This window comes from Balaenoptera acutorostrata, chromosome 1 (genome assembly GCF_949987535.1).
Source record: "Balaenoptera acutorostrata chromosome 1, mBalAcu1.1, whole genome shotgun sequence".
Lineage (NCBI taxonomy): Eukaryota > Metazoa > Chordata > Mammalia > Artiodactyla > Balaenopteridae > Balaenoptera > Balaenoptera acutorostrata.
Window position 1 is genome coordinate 22,092,748 of NC_080064.1, and position 20,656 is coordinate 22,113,403.

The 20,656-nt window shown below is 41.7% G+C and overlaps 1 protein-coding gene across 1 annotated transcript in view; it reads left to right on the forward strand.

The window, feature by feature from the left end:
• The first annotated feature begins 17,160 nt into the window (after window positions 1-17,160).
• SMPDL3B (sphingomyelin phosphodiesterase acid like 3B) overlaps window positions 17,161-20,656 on the forward strand; it is a 29,100-nt gene continuing 25,604 nt past the window's right edge. The window contains exon 1 of the mRNA XM_007170513.2: window positions 17,161-17,221. Within this exon, the coding sequence (XP_007170575.2) occupies window positions 17,161-17,221 (61 nt within the window). The remainder of the gene's footprint in view (window positions 17,222-20,656) is intronic.

Below are 20,656 nucleotides of genomic sequence, written 5' to 3' on the forward strand. Positions count from 1 at the left end.
CTGTTGTCCCCACTTTACAGATGAGAAAACTGAACCTAAGTTGTGGGAGTCTGTATTGAAGCCCAGGAAGTCTGATTCTATCAACCAGTGTAGTTAGTATACCTTCTTGAACATCCTAGAACTGGGGCACAAACTCACATGACAACTGGGGTCAGGCAGGAAAACTGTAAATATAGTGGATTGGATAATAGAGGGGAATTTTTTTTTTAATTGAAGTATAGTTGATTTACAATTGTGTTAGTTTCCGGTGTACAGCAAAGTGATTCAGATATATATATATATATATATATATATATATATATATATATATATATATATGTTCTTTTTCCTTATAAGTTGTTTTTTTAAATTTAATTTAATTTTTTTATACAGCAGGTTCTTATTAGTTATCCATTTTATACATATTAGTGTATACATGTCAATCCCAATCTCCCAATTCATCACACCCCCACCCCCACCCCACTGCGGCTTTCCCCCCTTGGTGTCAATATGTTTGTTCTCTACATCTGTGTCTCAATTTCTGCCCTGCAAACCAGTTCATCTGTACCATTTTTCTAGGTTCCACATATACGCGTTAATATACGATATTTATTTTTCTCTTTCTGACTTACTTCACTCTGTATGACAGTCTCTAGATGCATCCACATCTCTACACATGACCCAATTTCGTTCCTTTTTATGGCTGAGTAATATTCCATGGTATATATGTACCACATCTTCTTTATCCATTTGTCTGTCTATGGGCATTTAGGTTGCTTCCATGACCTGGCTATTGTAAATAGTGCTGCAATGAACACTGGGGTGCATGTGTCTTTTTGAATTATGGTTTTCTCTGGGTATATGCCCAGTAGTGGGATTGCTGGGTCATATGGTAATTCTATGTTTAGTTTTTTAAGGAACCTCCATACTGTTCTCCATAGTGGCTGTATCAATTTATATTCCCACCAACAGTGCAAGAGGGCTCCCTTTTCTCCACACCCTCTCCAGCATTTGTTGTTTGTAGATTTTCTGATGATGCCCATTTTAACTGGTGTGAGGTGATACCTCATTGTAGTTTTGATTTGCATTTCTCTAATAATTAGTGATGTTGAGCATGTTTTCATGTGCTTCTTGGCCATCTGTATGTCTTCTTTGGAGAAATGTCTATTTAGGTCTTCTGCCCATTTTTGGATTGGGTTGTTTGTTTTTTTAATATTGAGCTGCATGAGCTGTTTATATATTTTGGAGATTAATCTTTTGTCCGTTGATTCGTTTGCAAATATTTTCTCCCATTCTGAGGGTTGTCTTTTCGTCTTGTTTGTAGTTTCCTTTGCTTTGCAAAAGCTTTTAAGTTTCATTAGGTCCCATTTGTTTATTTTTGACTAGGGTCAGGCAGGAAAACTGTAAATATAGTGGATTGGATAATGGAGGAGAATTTTTAAAACTTTTTTCTCCACAGTAAGAAAAGCAACCACACAAGCATAATGGTAAATAGCAACTGACATAAAGAATATGGGCTCAGTGTTGCCAGGTCATCTTAAGTTTTTTTAGCAGGTACCAGAAGCCTGCATTTTTATGTAAAAATTTCAGGATTTTGTTTATAAGTAAATTTAAAAATTAAAAGGGACTTCCCTGGTGGCGCAGTGGTTAAGAATCCGACTGCCAATGCAGGGGACATGGGTTCGAGCCCTGGTCCGGGAAGATCCCACATGCTGTGGAGCAACTAAGCCCGTGCGCCACAACTACTGAGGCCGTGTGCCACAGCTACTGAAGCCTGTGCACCTAGAGCCCATGCTCCACAACAAGAGAAGCCACTGCAATGAGAAGCCCGAGCACCACAATGAAGAGTAGCCCCGCTTGCTGCAACTAGAGGAAGCCCGTGTGCAGCAACAAAGAAACAAAGCAGCCAAAAAAAACAACAACAACAAACAAAAAATTTAAAAATGCTATGTAGGCCAAAGAAAAGGTATCTGTGGGCCAGATGTTGCTTGTGTGCCGTTTCTTTCCTACGTAAATTCTGTTTGCGTCCAAATCATTGCTGAGAAATAAACAAGATACAGCCAAGAAGAAAAGTCATATCAAGATAACATTATTATATTAAGCCTAAGGTGATTGAAACTTTCATAGTCTGACAAGGAAGAGCATATTTATGATATGTAGGATAATATGTTTGCAATTAAGAGTAATTGGGAAATTTAAGATGTGGGTTCACTTGGAGTAAGCGGTTCAACTAGTTATAAATTCAGCTGAGAGGATCATACTTTTAAAAAGAAATGAAATGAAATATGAGTATATTAAAATACAACTATGCAAAACGTCAAACTAAGGTTTTTGCACATCTTTTCAAGAGCTTGATGATCTGATAAGTTGAGCAGAGGGCTCAGTATTCAATTAGCGCTAAAATGATTAGGATTTACCTTTTGTTTTGGGAGGGGCAGTGAATTCATTTCTCAAGGTTTAGTTTTATCAAGTTGAAGTCTTCCTGTCACATAGAAGGGATTTCTGAGAAGTCTTCCGTTTCCCTCTCCAGGTAGACTGCTATCAGGGAAACCCACAGCAAGACTGAGAAAAGGAGAAATCACCCTTTAAAAGCAATCTGGTGACACATCCATTAGGATGGCTACTATTTTAAAAATGGAAAACAAGTGTTGGTGAGGACATGGAGAAATTGGAAACTTTGTGCACTGTTATTGGGAAGGCAAAATAGTGCAGCCACTATGAAATATGGTATGGCAGTTCCTCAAAAAATTGAAAACAGAATCATCATATGATCCAGCAGTTCCATTTCTGGGTATCTACCCCAAAGAACTGAAAGCAGGGACTCAGTTACTTGGACTCCCATGTTCATAGCAGCATTATTCACAAAAGCCAAAAGGTGGAAGCAAACCAAGTATCTATTGACAGATGAATCAATAAACAAAACTTATGGGACATACAATGGAATATTATTCAGCTTTTAAAAAAGGAAAGAAATTCTGATACATGCTAAAATATGGATGAACCTTGAAGACGTTATGCTAAGTGAAATAAGCCAGTCACAAAGGACAAATATTGTATGATTCCACTTATATGAGGTACATAGAATAGTCAAATTCATAGGGACAGGAAGTAGAATAGTGGTTACCAGGGGCTGGAGAAAAGGAAGAATGGGGAGTTATCATTTAATGGGTATGGTTTCCACTCGGAAAGATTAAAAATTTCCCTACTTCCCTGGTAGCAGAGTGGTTAAGAATCTGCCTGCCAACGCAGGGGACACGGGTTCGAGCCCTGGTCTGGGAAGATCCCACATGCTGCAGAGCAACTAAACCTGTGCCCCATAACTACTGAGCCTGTGCTCTAGAGCCTGTGAGCCACAACTACTGAAGCCAGTGCACCTAGAGCCCGTGCTCCGCAACAAAAGAAGCCACCACAATGAAAAGCACGCGCACCGCAAGGAAGAGTAGCCCCCGCTCGCCAAAAAGCCCACATGCAGCAACGAAGACCCAACGCAGCCAAAAATAAATAAATAAATTAATTAATTAAAAAAAAATTTCGGGCGATAGATAGCGGTGATGGTTGCACAACAGGAATGTAGCTAATGCCACAGAACTGTACTTGAAAATGGTAAAAAGGTAAATTTTATGTTGTTTGTATTTTAACACAAAAATGTTTTTAAATCCACCCTGGGGTTTATTGAGTATATGCCACAGGCCAGAAACGTGCATTATCTCTGTTAAATTCTTCATATGCATTATCTCCCAAAGTTTTTGACCTGCCATTTAAACCTCCAAGTTCATTTTGCCTCCACATTATAAATACACATATTTTAATCAGAATGGTCTCAACATTGATGAATTTTCATTTAGACTTAATTTCCTGTTCAATTTTTTGTATAGTGAGATTTAGCCATTTCTAATTTTTCCATTTTCAATTTTGCAGAAATCACTGTGAATCAATTCTTCCCTGGGCAAACCTTACAATGAGGGTTAAATTCATCATTCAAATTTGATCCATACCAAATTTTACTGGTTTTTCACATCTGCCACTATAGTTTCATGGGTGCTCATTTCTATCAAGTACAGTTTGATTCAGGGGATTTCTGGTAGTTTTCAATGTTCACAGGATGTGATTCTCCTTTTTTTTTTTTTTTTTTCCTAAGACAATTTTACTGGATGGAGTAGCTATTTTCAGTTTTATATTGGACTGATTATTTCCACCAGTAATAATCATTATGAATTGGATAATACTGATAGAATTCTTTTAATATCAAAGAGGCTTTTATAAGTGGTGCAGAACACTATTTGTTTAATGCTCAATTTTTTAACTCTTATAGGTAATAATCCTTGAAATCAATCTTTTGGGTATTTAAACATTGTTTACAAACTTAAATATCCTTAAATTTTTAAACTGCAATTAAAGTGCTAGTATGGCTGGCTGATTCTTATGGATACTTCAAATATCTTAAAGAGCAGACAAAATACAAAAATGATAATTGTGAAGTTAATGAAGTTGAAGTTTCAGGGCCCTTTGCTTGCACAGCCTCTTCCAAATCCCTTCTTTTGTTTAGATACCTCTTTACTTTAATACCTTACTTTGCATTCTTTCTCTTAAATAGGGCTACACAAATTGTTTAAGCCTCAGGTCCAACAATATCTGGTGCCTCCTGTCTCCTGCTTCCTTGGATCATTGCTTTATTTATTTTGTTATCATCCTGTGGTTTCTGTAGTATTATTCTTGGCTTTCAAACATTCAATCAGACTGAAAAGAAAAAGAAATGTCATTTTAATCCAGTTGAGGTTATTGGATCTGGGTCTTCAATCAATTTATTCTTAGTCAGGTCTCACGACTTGCTTGTGTGGTCCAAGGGGACTGTCACCAGGCCACAGATGACCAGGCTGAGCTTCCTTTTTGTAATATCTGTTAGACTTTTATTAAAGTCATACCTTTCTCTTAGGTTTTCATTGTTTGCAACCTAATGTCTTTTCTCAAAATCATGGGCTTTCAGTCTCACTTGGGCAGCATTATATAAACTGCTGTCCTGTTTTTTTCTTTTAATTAGTTTATTTATTTATTTATTTATTTACTTTTGGCTGCATTGGGTCTTCGTTGCTGGGTGCAGGCTTTCTCTAGTTGTGGCGAGCGGGGGCTACTCTTTGTTGTGGTGCGTGGGCTTCTCATTGCGGTGGCTTCTCTAGTTGCGGAGCACAGGCTCTAGGCGCTCAGACTTCAGTAGCTGTGGCATGCGGGCTCAGTAGTTGTGGCTCGTGGGCTTATTTGCTCTGTGGCATGTGGGATCATTCCCAGACCAGGGCTCGAACCCGTGTCCCCTGCATTGGCAGGCGGATTCTTAATCACTGCGCCACCAGGGAAGTCCCCTGCTGTCCTGTTTGATACATTGATGGGGACTTTTGCAAGTTTGAAAATTCATGTATTCTTATTGATATATTATTTTGTTATATTCATAGGGCCACCTGAAGGCTTCACTTCCTAGAAGAGGAGGAGTAGTCTTTGGTGTTAGCAGGACTCTAGGATGGTTGGCTAATTAGCTCTTGGAGCCCCTTCTTCTTGGTTACTGTGTGTGAGCAGTCCAGCCTGTCAGCCCATCTTGTTCTGCACACAATTCCCATTGTCTGGGACTATTTGACTTCTCACAGGTCTGTGAATTTCTTCTTTACCCAAGTGGGAACTGTACATATGTACACTTTATAAATAGGCATCTAATTAATAAAAGAAGCAAAGTGTCCATGTGTGTTTACTTATGAAAATAAACAAGTTAAACATATCCTGTACTAGTCACAGCCTTGTGTGTTTCAACTACCTTTTCATGTTCTTTTTCTATGTGGACTGTTATCCTGAACTCATGGGCTTTCACAGATGCAACTTCTTCCAAAAACTGTGACAATAACAATAAGAAAATTGTTATCATATTATTATTAATGCTGCAGTTGTCACATCTTGGCCAGTGATGGGTTGGTTCCTTGGACCTATCAGCGCTAAGGAACCTCATGTTCCTTAAAGCCTTCTGGCTTTCTGGCAGCAGGAGGGCATCCCACCCCATCCAGCCTAAACTTTTTCTTTCCCGAGACACGGCCTCAGTGCTCCTCCTTTGAATGGAGAACGGTACGGGGGGCCGCTGCTGTTAGAGCCCTCTTAGTAGTCACTCAGGAAGGGAAACATTTATCTTTTAAGGTTAGGAGTTTACATGTATTTTTCCAATTTAACACAGCATGTTGCTATACCTTACATTTGTTAAGCTGACAGATAAATTGTGGATAGTTTTTTTAATGCCTTGGAGGAAAGGGCATTAGATTGGCAAAGACATAGGATCTGGGTGTGTCTCTGGATTGGGAGGGCAGGATCAAATGTCCTGCTTTATTCACTTCATCTTCACAACAACCAAACGAGGTAAGCACTATCGTCACCCCCATTTTACTAAAGGTCTCTTGTCCTGGAAACCCCTCCAGTCCCATTCAAACCAAGATGGTTAATGCACCAAGCCCAGCCTGCCTGCCTGACCTGTGGATGAATATCTCCTTGCTCCTGTGAACTTTTAGTGATGCACTGGTGTGCCTGGACTTTCCATGTGAGACTCAGTAATCAGCCTGAGGTCACAGAGCTAGCAAAAAGACCAACCGGATTGAACGCAGCTCTATGTGACTCCTGAGTCCAACTCTTTTTTTTTTTTTTAATTAATTAATTAATTAATTTATGGCTGCATTAGGTCTTCGTTGCTGCGCGCGGGCTTTCTTTGGTTGCGTCGAGGGCTACTCTTCGTTGTGGTGCGCGGGCTGCTCATTGTGGTGGCTTCTCTTGTTGCGGAGCACAGGCTCTAGGCACGCGGGCTTCAGTAGTTGCGGCGTGCGGTCTCAGTAGTTGTGGCTCACTGGCTCTAGAGCACAGGCTCCGTAGTTGTGGTGCACGGGCTTAGTTGCTCCGCGGCATGTGGGATCTCCCGGACCAGGGCTCGAACCCAAGTCCTCTGTATTGGCAGGCGGATTCTTAACCACTGCGCCACCAGGGAAGCCCCCTGAGCCCAACTCTTAATCATGATGTTCTTTTTCCTGTGCCTCCTTTTTGCCCATCCCCTCACCCTTGTCAGCTCTTCTTTACCTTCAAATGCTTAGTACTTTGATGCTGTTGTCACATTAAACAAACAGAGGTGAAAGGGGCTTATTCTTGTTTTTCTCAAACATATTTGCAATTTTAAAGAGTGTCCGGGGTTCACTGCAGCACTATTTACAATAGCCAAGACATGGAAGCAACCTAAATGTCCATCAACAGATGAATGGATAAAGAAGATGTGGTACGTATATACAATGGAATATTACTCAGACATAGAAAAGAATGAAATAATGCCATTTGCAGCAACATGGATGGACCTAGAGATTATCATACTAAGTGAAGTAAGTCAGAAAGAGAAAGACAAGTATCATATGATACCCCTTATATATGGAATCTAAAAAAAAAAAGATACAAATGAACTTATTTATAGAACACAAACAGACTCACGTACATAGAAAACAAACTTACGGTTACCAAAGGGGAAAAGGCAGGGAAGGGATAAATTAGGAGTTTGCGATGAACATATATACAGTTCTATATATAAAATAGGTAATCAACAAGGACCTACTGTATAGCACAGGGAACTATACTCAGTATTTTGTAATAAGCTATAAGGGGAAGGAATCTGAATAAGAATATATATACGTATATGTATAACTGAATCACTGTGCTGTACACCTGAAATGAATACAACATTGTAAATCAACTATACTTCAGTTTTAAAAAAGACATTTAAGAAGACCTAAATACGTAAAGAAATAGACCAAGTTCATGGGCAGAAAAATTCAATATCATAAAAATATCAAGTTGAGAAGAACTGGCCTGTAGATTCTATGCAATTCTAATAGAGATTATCAACAAGGTTAAAAAAAAAAAGGGGGTGCCCTGGAAGAGGACATGTGCCCAGGAGGACAGATAGAACAGAGATACCTACAAAAGGGTGACAGTGCCTGGTCTGGACGCCTTTTATGAACTTTGGACTTTTCCCCACTGTCATGGGGAGCCACTGAAGGTTTTGAAGCAGAGCAATTACATGATCTTGCTGGCAGATTGAGGGAGTACTGACAGACAGATTGAGGGACTGCCCAAGACTGGAGACAGGGTGATCTGTTAGGAGGCTGGAGAAGCAACCAAGGTAGTAATGATGTGGGCCTGAATCAAGGCAGAGGGAGTGAGAAAGAGAGGGACAGATAAAACAGAAGTCATAGGAAAGCGGAAGGTTTAAAATGTCTTTAATTTATTAATTTTTTTTTCATCCAATCAGTCTTATTTAGTCCACCATTTATTTATTCAACAAATATATATTTAGTGCCTATTAAGTGCCAAGAGCTATGCTTCCCCTGAACTGACTCTAGTTTTGAAGCTGGGTCACAAGGAGAAATAGATCAGGAACTCAAGAGCAGAAGCAGGCTTCTTCAGTTCATATTTGGCTTTGTGAGTTTGTCAGTTGTGGCCAACTTCAGAATTTCTCTCTGGGATCTTTAAGGATCAACCATTACCAAAAAACCCAGCTTAGAGAAGACACAAATTATATAGCATAATTTGAGGCCCCTCAGGTTTCATCGTTAGATATTCATTCTTTTGGATCAGTCACTGCAGCTGCAAAGGGAAAATTCAATTAATTATTTTATGATCTTTTCACTTCCCTGCTCCAAAATCTTCAGTGGTTCCCCATGACCTATAAGATAAAGTTCAAGGTCCTTGGAATGACATCCAAACTGGGCACCATCACAGTTATAGTTTTAGGTTTATCTGTATGAATCTTACTGAAGCCTATTTCTCTCACAAAACTATAAATTAGTTTTGTTCATCATTGTATCGCCAGCACCTGGCACTGTTCTTGACCTTCTTGGACTAAGCCCTCTGTGGACTTGGACCCCAGGCCAACCACAGCTTCCCAGGAGCTCGGAGGCCAGGAATGGACAAAGGTTCTGGGCACTGAAGGGCTGACCCCCTCATTCCCATCAGGGTATTTGTTTTATATGCATCACTGAGGTTATAGAATTAAAAGGCTACAGCAAAAACGTGAAGAATGCTTGCCTTTATCAGCTTTCATGCCACATGTTTTTCTCCTAAGAGTGATGTGGATTTTCTGGAGATGACAGTTGCCAAGAATCAAATAAATGCTTTGGGGCAATTTGAAGAAGAGCGGCTGTTTTGCACTTAAGAAAGAATGGTCCCAACCCTTCGGATTTCTCTGCCTCACTTACCTTTTCCAGCAAACCCAGATCCAGCCAGCCAGGCTGAACCCAGGGAGAAGCCATTATCATTTAGGTAACCGGCTCCTGGCAAAGGGCTGAGTGGGGCCTGAAATACCCCCTGGCTCCACTCTGAGCCCTGCTGGGGTACCTTTTTCTTTCTTTCTTTCTTTCTTTTCTGGCCACGCCGAGCATCCTGTGGGATCCCAGTTCCCCGACCAGGGATCAAACCCGGGCCCCCTGCAGTGGAAGCACGGAGTCCTAACCACTGGACCGCCAGGGAATTCCCGGGGTACCTTTTTCTATTTGTGAAAAGTTACCTTATGGGTTAGTGGTGGTGACAGTGACCAAAAAGCTGTGGTATTTAAAAGAAGTCCTTGCATCCAGCCAAAAGCTGAGTAAGACTCTAGCACCCCTCAGAGGAGTTTACAAGGAGCACCTAGGCTCTCTCAGAGGTCTCCCCCTTGTTCCAATTTCAAGCCTAGTCGTTGCCAGCTCCCTGCTCAGCCCTCAGGGAGCTGCCTGCCCTAGACTCCTTGCCCGTCCTCCTTCCCTACGGGTCCCACGGGTTACCTTCTAAGCTAACCTCGATGTGCCCTAGATACTGTCGAGCAGGTATGAATCAGGCCATAAGCTAAGAAAAGCACACTGCCTTATTTTCGTTAAATCAAAAGCAGTTGGTCCCTGAGCCCTCTTCTCTCTGCACTGGCAGAAAATTCATCTTGGTGGTTATTTTGATGCCCTCCTCCTCCTTGGGGTGACCCAGGGCCTGAACACAGATGGCGCTTTAGTCTTTTTTTTTTTTTTTTAATTTTTATTTATTATTTATTTATTATGTTTATTTTTGGCTGTGTTGGGTCTTCGCTTCTGTGTGAGGGCTTTCTCCAGTTGCGGCGAGTGGGGGCCACTCTTCATCGCGGTGCGTGGGCCTGTCACTATCGCGGCCTCTCTTGTTGCGGAGCAGAGGCTCCAGACGCTCAGGCTCAGTAGTTGTGGCTCACGGGCCCAGTTGCTCTGCGGCATGTGGGATCTTCCCAGACCAGGGCTCGAACCCATGTCCCCTGCATTGGCAGGCAGATTCTCAACCACTGCGCCACCAGGGAAGCCCTAGTCTTTTTTTTTTTAATTGAAGTATAGTTGATTTACAATATTGTGTTAGTTTCAGAAGTACCACATAGTGATTTGATTTTTTTTTGCAGATTATATTCCATTATAAGTTATTATAAGATATCGGGTATAATTCTCTGCTAAACAGTAAATCCTTGTTGCTTATCTATTTTATGTACAGTAGTTTGTATCTGTGAATCCCATACTCCTAATTTGTCCCTCCCTGCCCCCTCCCCCCTCCCCCCTTTGGTAACCATAAGTGTGTTTTCTCTGTCTATGAGTCTGTTTCTGTTTTGCATATAGATTCATTTGTACTGTGTTTTAGATTCCACATATAAGTGATATCATATAGTACTTATCTTTTTCTGTCTGACATATTTCACTAAGCATAATATTCTCTAGGTCTATCCATGTTGCTGCAAATGGCAATATTTCATTCTTCTTTATGGCTAATATTCCATTGTAATAGTCCATATATACACCACATCTTCTCAAGCCAATCATCTGTTCATGGGCACTTGGGTTGCTTCCATGTCTTGGCTATCATAAATAGTGCTGCTATGAACATTGGGGTGCATGTATCTTTTCAAATTAGAGTTTTTGTTTTTTCCAGATATATACCCAGGAGTGGAATTGCTGGATCATACTGTAGTTCTAAGTTTAGTTTTTTAAGAAACCTCCACACTGTTTTCCATAGTGGCTGCACCAATTTACATTCCTATTAACAGTGTAGGAGGGTTCCCTTTTCCCCACATCTTTTCCAGCATTTATTTTTATTTTAAATTTTATTTATTTGGACTTCCCTGGTGGCGCAGTGGTTAAGAATCCGCCTGCCAATGCAGGGGACACGGGTTCGAGCCCTGGGCTGGGAAGATCCCACATGCCGCGGAGCAGCTAAGCCCGTGCGCTACAACTACTGAGCCCGTGTGCTGCAACTACTGAAGCCTGTGCACCTAGAGCCCGTGCTCTGAAACAAGAGAAGCCACCGCAATGAGAAGCCCGCGCACCGCAACAAAGAATAGCCTCCGCTCGCCCCAACTAGAGAAAGCCCGCGCGCAGCAACGAAGACCCAAAGCAGCCAAAAATAAATAAATAAATAAAATTTTTAAAAAAAATTTTTATTTATTTATTTTTGTCTGTGTAGGGTCTTCGTTGCTGCGTGCAGGCTTTTCTCTAGTTATGGCGAGCAGGGGGTACTCTTCCTTGTGGTGCGCGGGCTTCTCATTGCGGTGGCTTCTCTTGTTGCGGAACATGGGCTCTAGGCTCGCAGGCTTCAGTAGTTGTGGCACGAGGGCTCAGTACTTGTGGCTCGCGAGCTCTAGGGTGCAGGCTCAGTAGTTGTGGTGCACAAGCTTAGTTGCTCCACGGCATGTGGGATCTTCCCAGACCAGGGCTCAAACCCGTGCCCCTGCATTGGCAGGCGGATTCTTAACCACTGCGCCACCAGGGAAGTCCCTATTTGTAGATTTTTTTGTTGATAACCATTCTGACCAGTGTGAGATGATACCTCATTGAGCTTTAGATTTGCATTTCTCTAATAATTAGTGATGTTGAGCATCTTTTCCTGTGCCTGTTAGCCATCCGTGTGTCTTCTTGGAGCTTTAGTCTTTAGTTGTCTATGGATCCTGCTGATATAGTCAGCGGCTAGACTTGTACGGTTCTGAGGGGCCAGAGGTTCTGCTGTGACTCTGACCCCAGGGCTTTGCCAGGCTGGGAGCCTTGTTGATTAGTTTGTGTAATGTCCTTTTTTGCTGAATGTAAGCTCCATGAGAGTAGAGGCTTTGTTTTGCTCACCTCTGTGTCCCTAGGGCCTAGAAGCTAATAGACTTTGGATATTTATTGAACCCAAGTAAATGTCTCAGACTTCACGTCTGAAGACCGGCTTCCTCCTGGACACCTTGACACTTTTGGAACCCAGCAACCTCCCTCTGCTTCAATGGTTGGGCCAGTCTCCCTTCTCTTATAGGTTCTTCCCTTCCACTTTCTAGAGGACAAAATCTGGAGGTGGCTGTCTTCGAGAAGCTGTGGCCTTCTACCTGGCCACAGCCTCCCCCAAGGGAGGGGATCTCTACTACCTGCTTAGATCAGGTTTTCAAAAAAGATACAGGGAGAACATAAATTAACAGAACAATTCCCCTGCTACAGTCTATTAATTCCACTCTACTACGAGTTACTCACTCCCTCGTTAGACCCTCATCGCTTTTCTCTAGGACTACTCTGCCTCCTTGCTGGTCTCCTAGAGCAACCATCTTCTACAGAGCCAGTGCGTCTTTCTAAGATGCTAATTTGGTTGTGTCTCTCCCCTAGTTAAGACTCTTCCATGGCTCCCCACAGCTCTCAGCTCAAACCACTGAGCATGGCTTGGCTCCTGCTTGCTGCCCCGGTTCAGCACCCCAAGCCCCAGTATCACCCAACACAGCTCCCTGGGATGTTCCAGCAACTCTTAGCGGGAGTTGTTTCTTCTTCCTGGAATACCCTCTTCCCCATTTTCTCCTTCTTCTGGCTAACTCTTACTTGTACAGGCAGGCCTCCTGTTTTGAAAATTTTTTATTTTATATTGGAGTATAGTTGATTAACAATGATGTGTTAGTCACAGTTTTACAGCAAAGTGATTCAGTTATACCCATACAAGTATCCATTCTTTTTCAAATTCTTTTCCCATTTAGGTTATTACAGAATGTTGAGCTGAGTTTCCTGTGCTATACCATAGGTTCTTGTCTGTTATCTATTTAAAATATAGTAGTGTGTACATGTCAATCCCAAACTCCCAATCTATATCTCCCCCCACGCCCTTTCCCCCAGTAACCATAAATTCGTTCTCTAACTCTGTGAGTGTTTCTGTTTTGTAAATAAGTTCATCTGCATCATTTTTTTAGATTCTGCATATAAGTGATATCACATGATAATTTGTCTTTGTATGATAATCTCCAGGTCCATCCATGTTGCTGCAAATGGCATTACTTCATTCTTTTTAATGGCTGAGTAATATTCCATTGTATATATGTACCACATCTTTATCCATTCCTCTGTCGATGAACCTTTAGGTTGCTTCCATGTCTTGGCTATTGTAAACAGTGCTGCAGTGAACATCAGGGTACATGTATCCTTTTGAACCACTGTTTTCTCCAGATATATACCCAGGAGTGGATTGCTGAATCATATGGTAGCTCTAATCATAGCTCTTTAAGGAACCTCCATATTGTTCTCCATAGTGGCTGTACCAATTTACATTCTCACCAACAGTGCAGGAGGGTTCCCTCCTCTCCACACCCTCTTCAGCATTTATTGTTTGTAAACTTTTTGATGATGGCTGTTCTGACTGGTGTAAGGTGATACCTCATTGTAGTTTTGATTTGCATTTCTCTAATACTTAGTGATGCTGAGCATCTTTTCATGTGCCTCTTGGCCATCTGTATGTCTTCTTTGGAGAAATGCAAGCAGACTTCATTTTCTTGTGCTTCACTTTATTGCACTTTGCAGATGATGAGTCTTTTACAAATTGGTGTTTGGCAGCCCTGCGTCAAGCAAGTCTATTGGTGCCATTTGTCCAACAGCATTTGTCAGTTCGTGTCTCTGTGTCATATTTTGATAATTTTCACAATATTTCAAACATTTTCATTATCATTATATTTGTTACAGTGATCTGTGGTAATAAGTGATCTTTGATGATGTTACTATTGTAATTGTTTTGGGGTGGCACGAAACGTGCCCCTGTTAAGTCAGAGAACTTAATCCATAAATGTTGTGTGTGTTCTGACTGCTCCACTGACCAGCTGCTTCCCCATCTCTTTCCCTCTCCTTTAGCCTCCCTATTCTCTGACAACAATATTGAAACTGGGCCAATTAATAACCCTACAATGGCCTCTAAGTATTCAAGTGAAAGGAAGAGTCAATTGATGAGACGAAGTTTATTATTGTCTTATTTTAAGAAATTGCCACAGGGACTTCCCTGGTGGCTCAGTGGTTAACAATCCACCTGCCAATGCAGGGGACACAGGTTCGAGCCCTGGTCCAGGAAGATCGCACATGCCGTGGAGCAACTAAGCCCGTGTGCCACAACTACTGAGCCCACGTGCCACAACTACTGAAGCTTGCGTGCCTAGAGCCTGTGCTCTGCAACAAGAGAGGCCACCACAATGAGAAGGCCATGCAGGGCAACGAAGAGTAGTCCCCACTCGCTGCAACTAGAGAAAGTCTGCATGCAGCAACGAAGACCCAACACAGCCAACAATAAATAAATAAATAAAAAGAAATGTCCACAGCCACCCCAGCCTTCAGCATCCACCACCCTGATCAGTCAGCAGCCATCAACATGGAGGCAAGATCCTCCTCCAGCAAAGAGATTACAACCCACTGAAGGCTCAAATGATGGTTAGCATTTTTTAGCAATAAAATATTTTTAAATTAAGGCATGTACATTTTTTAAACATAATGCTATTGCACACTTAGTAGACTACAGTATAGTGTAAACATAACTTTTACATGCACTGGGAAACAAAAAAATTCATGTGACTTTATTTTTTTATTTTTTAATAAATTTATTTATTTATTTATTTTTGGCTGTGTTGGGTCTTAGTTGCTGCGCGTGGGCTTTCTCTAGTTGCGGTGAGCGGGGGCTTCTCTTCGTTGCGGTGCACAGGCTTCTCATTGCGGTGGCTTCTCTTGTTGTGGAGCACGGGTTCTAGGCACGTGGGCTTCAGTAGTTGTGGCTCATGGGCTCAGTAGTTGTAGCTCACGGACTCTAGAGCACAGGCTCAGTAGTTGTGGCGTATGGGCTTAGTTGCTCCACGGCGTGTAGTATCTTCCCGGACCAGGGCTTGAACCCGTGTCCCCTGCATTGGCAGGCGGATTCTTAACCACTGCGCCACCAGGGAAGTCTGTGACTTGCTTTATTTTGATATTCGCTTTATCGTGGTGGTCTGAAACTGAACCCGCGATATCTCCGAGGTATGCCTGTATGTTAAGATTAAGCTGGTGGGACAAGCATACAATTATGTGCCTTGCAATGCAATGCAGCAGGTAGGACACAAGACCACATGAGACGTCATCTTGCCAAAAAAAATCAAATCTAAATGTCATCAAACCTCTAGATCTAACTACCAGTTTATAGGAAATATGGGGGACAGAAGACTAACTTAAATGATACCACGAAGAAACAATCAGCCAAATACTCCAGAATGTGGGAAATTTCATAGGACAAATGACCTGGTTCCACTGACAAAGAACAAGCAAAAGCGGGGAGGGAGAGAGGCCTAACATTAAAGAGAGACTTAAGAGACACATCAACCGCATGCAATGTGTGGACCTGGTTTGGATCCTGATTTGAACGAACCAATTGTAAAAAAAAGTACTATGAGACAATCAGGGAAGTTTAAACATTGACCAAGTATCTACCTGGTGGTAGTAAGGAATTACTATTGAGATAGGCTGGGACCTGGGACCCTCTATGGGAGTGCTTTCACTTGCACCAGGGCAAATGTCTCCTTGAGCAACAGAAGACAAAGAACCTATAAGGGGCTAAAAACCACTGCAAACATGAGCAGTTGGGGCAATTATGAACAATAAGATACAAAAAGGCCACAAACCAACTGCCACTTCTGAGGTGCTGGGAGCAAAATCAGGGTACTACTCATGATCCCCACACATAGCACCACCAAGGGATGGGCAGATCATCTAACCACCCCTCCAGCCCGACCCACTGATCCGCCCCTACCCTCATCCCATTTAAAGAGCCAGCCCTCCTCCTTGGAGCGCAAGCAAGGGCATCTGTTTCTTGTTTTCCTCCCTCATGCTGCAGCACGAGTCCCAGTAAAGCCTTGCCTGAAATTCTCATCCAGTCTCATGAATTTCTGTTGATTGAAGAGTCCAGGGATCCCAGGTTGGCAACATTATTATTTTTTAGGTCTGCTATGGTATTATCATTGGGTTAGAAAAAGAGAATCCTTATCTTTTAGAGATATATACTAAAGTGTTTATGGGCAAAATGATATGATCTCTGGACTTGACTTTAAAATAATCCATCAGGGTTGGGGTGGGGGTACAGCTGAAGTAAGATTGGCCATGAGTTCCTAACTGCTGTTGCTGGAGGATGGGTACTGTGGGTTCCTTACACTATTCTCTCTACTTTTATTTATGTTTGTCAATTTCCATAATGAAAGAAGAGATGAAGCCTGTGTCACCTCCTCCCAGAAAGCCCTCTCACTTTCCTCAGAGGGTTAGCTCCCTCCTCTGGGCTTGTCAAGCCACCTAATACACTGAACGGCAGTCCAGGGGCTTACTTCTCCCTCTTGAGGGCAGAGTGGCCTTGGGTCTCCTCTATCTCCATGGGACATGGTTTCCAGCATAAATGAGCAGATGACTCTTAGTCTTGGTTCGTCTGTGGTCAAGCATCTTGATCTCCAACAAGCAGTTATGTTCCTTTGATGGCAAAGGCCTGACATTTTATACGGTATGTTTGTTCTGCTGGGGTGGGGCAACATGAAAGCTTCAAAAGTAGTTATTTGCCTGTCATTGGGTGGGGTTGAGTGAGTTTCTTGGAGAATCCAGTTGTTGGCTGTACCAACATTCTCTGAGGAACTGGCGGGACTGGTGCTGCTTCCTACTTGAGAGTCCAAAGTCCTGGCAGGTACAGCTCCTTGGGCAAACCCTGCTCACACCCTGCTGGGCACAGGAAGAAAAGTCAGAGGAGCCAAATGCCTCCACTGTCTGGGAACACTCAGTGACAGGACAGGAAGTTCTGCTCTGGTGCGTGGCCACCAACACCTAGTTGGGAAGCCTGTGGCTCGAACACTTGCTCCAGGAGAACCTGATGGCTCCCATGAGGCGAGCCCCCAGGATGAGGCTGCCCGAGCTGCTGATTTTCCTGGCCCACTGGGGAATCACCAGGGCTGGACAAGGTAGGCACTGCGAATGCCTGTGATCTCCCTGTTTGGTACTATGAACTCAGGGTCTAGGGCTGCTGGAAGCTGCTCAGAGAAAGCTGAAAATGCTGATAAAACTAGCAAGGCAGGGAGCTAGGCGGGGGAGGCTGGGTGAGAGGGTTAGTGGGTGGTGGAGGTGCTGTTTGAGCCTGAGATTTTAAGTGGGGGTGACAGCTGGCCACAGGAGGGACATTGACATTGTTCAGAGGTGTGGGTACGTAAGAGCCAGCCAGTTGGTAGAGGTAGAAGGTGGCAGGAAGATTCATGAATTCATTAAAAAAATATTGGTTGAGTAGCTCTCAAATCCAGTATTTTATTCAAACTCTGTTGAGGCATTTTACTAACCTCATTCCCTTTCTTAAAAAAAAATTATTTATTTATTTATTTATTTATTTATTTATTTATTTATTTATTTATTTATGCTGGGTCTTAGTTGCGGCAGGCGGGCTCCTTAGTTGCAGCTCGCAGGCTTCCTTAGTTGCAGCATGCTGGCTCCTTAGTTGTGGCATGTGAACTCTTAGTTGCAGCATACATGTGGGATCTAGTTCTCTGACCAGGGGTCGAACCCCAGGCCCCCTGCATTGGGAGTGCAGAGTCTTAACCACTGCACCACCAGGGAAGTACCCTCATTCCCTTTTTGACCTATAAAACACTTTAGAATTTCCTAACAGAGTTTACTGTTGTTTAGAAATTTGCAAGGGCTTCTTTTCCGCAAATGCCACCAGCAGATTATAATTTTGTCAACAATGTAGGTCTTAGTACCACCAGGCTTTGACCTACATCATTCATGGTATAAATTTTACCCTTGCAAGATAACTCCTATCTCTCTCTTAAAACGAGATCAGTTAGCCAGACTCATCAAGAAAAAAAGGGAGAAGACTCAAATCAATAGAATTAGAAATGAAAAAGGAGAAATAACAACTGACACTGCAGAAATACAAAGGATCATGAGAGATTACCACAAGCAACTATATGCCAATAAAATGGACAACCTGGAAGAAATGGACAAATTCTTAGAAAAACACAACCTTCCAAGACTGAACCAGGAAGAAATAGAAAATATAAACAGACCAATCACAAGCACTGAAATTGAAACTCTGATTAAAAATCTTCCAACAAACAAAAGCCCAGGACCAGATGGCTTCACAGGTGAATTCTATCAAACATTTAGAGAAGAGCTAACACCTATCCTTCTCAAACTCTTCCAAAATATAGCAGAGGGAGGAACACTCTCAAACTCATTCTACGAGGCCACCATCACCCTGACACCAAAACCAGACAAAGATGTCACACAAAAAAGAAAACTACAGGCTAGTATCACTGATGAACATAGATGCAAAAATCCTCAACAAAATACTAGCAAACAGAATCCAACAGCACATTAAAGGATCATACACCATGATCAAGTGGGATTTATCCCAGGGATGCAAGGATTCTTCAATATACACAAATCAATCAATGTGATACACCATATTAACAAACTGAAGGAGAAAAACCATATGATCATCTCAATAGATGCAGAAAAAGCTTTTGACAAAATTCAACACCTATTTATGATAAAAACCCTCCAGAAAGTAGGATAGAGGGAACTTACCTCAACATAATAAAGGCCATATATGACAAACCCACATCCAGCATCCTTCTCAATGGTGAAAAACTGAAACCATTTCCTCTAAAATCCGTAACAAGACAAGGTTGCCCACTCTCACCACTATTATTCAACATAGTTTGGAAGTTTTAGCCACAGCAATCAGAGAAGAAAAAGAAATAAAAGGAATCCAAATCAGAAAGGAAGAAGTAAAACTGTCACTGTTTGCAGATGACATGGTACTATACATAGAGAATCCTAAAGATGCTACAAGAAAACCACTAGAGCTAATCAATGAATTTGGTAAAGTTGCAGGATACAAAATTAATGCACAGAAATCTCTTGCATTCCTATACACTAATGATGAAAAATCTGAAAGAGAAATTAAAGAAACACTCCCATTTACCATTGCAACTAAAAGAATAAAATACCTAGGAATAAACTTACTCAAGGAGACGAAAGACCTGTAAGCATAAAACTATAAGATACTGATGAAAGAATTTAAAGATGATACAAACAGATGGAGCAATATACCATGTTCTTGGATTGGAAGAATCAACATTGTGAAAATGACTATACTACCCAAAGCAATCTACAGATTCAATGCAATCCCTATCAAACTACCAATGGCATTTTTCACAGAACTAGAACAAAAAATTTCACAATTTGTATGGAAACACAAAAGACCCCGAATAGCCAAAGCAATCTTGAGAAAGAAAAACGGAGCTGGAGGAATCAGACTCCCTGACTTTAGACCATACTACAAAGCTACAGTGATCAAGACAGTATGGTACTGGCACAAAAACAGAAATATAGATCAATGGAACAGGCTAGAAAGCCCAGAGATAAACCCACACACATATGGTCACCTTATCTTTGACAAAAGAGGCAAGAATATACAATGGAGAAAAGACAGCCTCTTCAATAAGTGGTGCTGGGAAAACTGCACAGCTTCATGTAAAAGAGTGAAATTAGAACACTCCCTAACACCATACACAAAAATAAACTCAAAATGGATTAAAGACCTAAATGTAAGGCCAGACACTATAAAACTCTTAGAGGAAAACATACCCAGAACACTCCATGATATAAATCACAGCAAGATCCTTTTTGACCCACCTCCTTGAGAAATGTAAATAAAAACAAAAATAAACAAATGGGACCTAATGAAACTTAAAAGCTTTTGCACAGCAAAGGAAACCATAAACAAGACGAAAAGACAACCCTCGTAATGGGAGAAAATATTTGCAAACGAAGGAACTGACTAAGGATTAATCTCCAAAATATACAAGCAGCTCATGCAGCTGAATATCAAAAAAACAAACAACCCAATCCAAAAATGGGCAGAAACCTAAATAGACATTTCTCCAAAGAAGATATGCAGATTGCCAACAGACACATGAAAGGATGCTCAACATCACTAATCATTAGAGAAATGCAAATCAAAACCACAATGACGTATCACCTCACACCAGTCAGAATGGGCATCATCAGAAAATCTACAAACAATAAATGCTGGAGAGGGTGTGGAGAAAAGGGAACCCTCTTGCACTGTTGGTGGGAATGTAAATTGATACAGCCACTATGGAGAACAGTATGGAGGTTCCTTAAAAAACTAAAAATAGAACTACCATATGACCCAGCAATCCCACTACTGGGCATATATCCTGAGAAAACCATAATTCAAAAAGAGACGTGTACCAAAATGTTCATTGCAGCACTATTTACAATAGCCAGGACATGGAAGCAACCTAAGTGTCCATCAACAGATGAATGGATAAAGAAGGTGTGTCACATATATACAATGGAATATTACTCAGCCA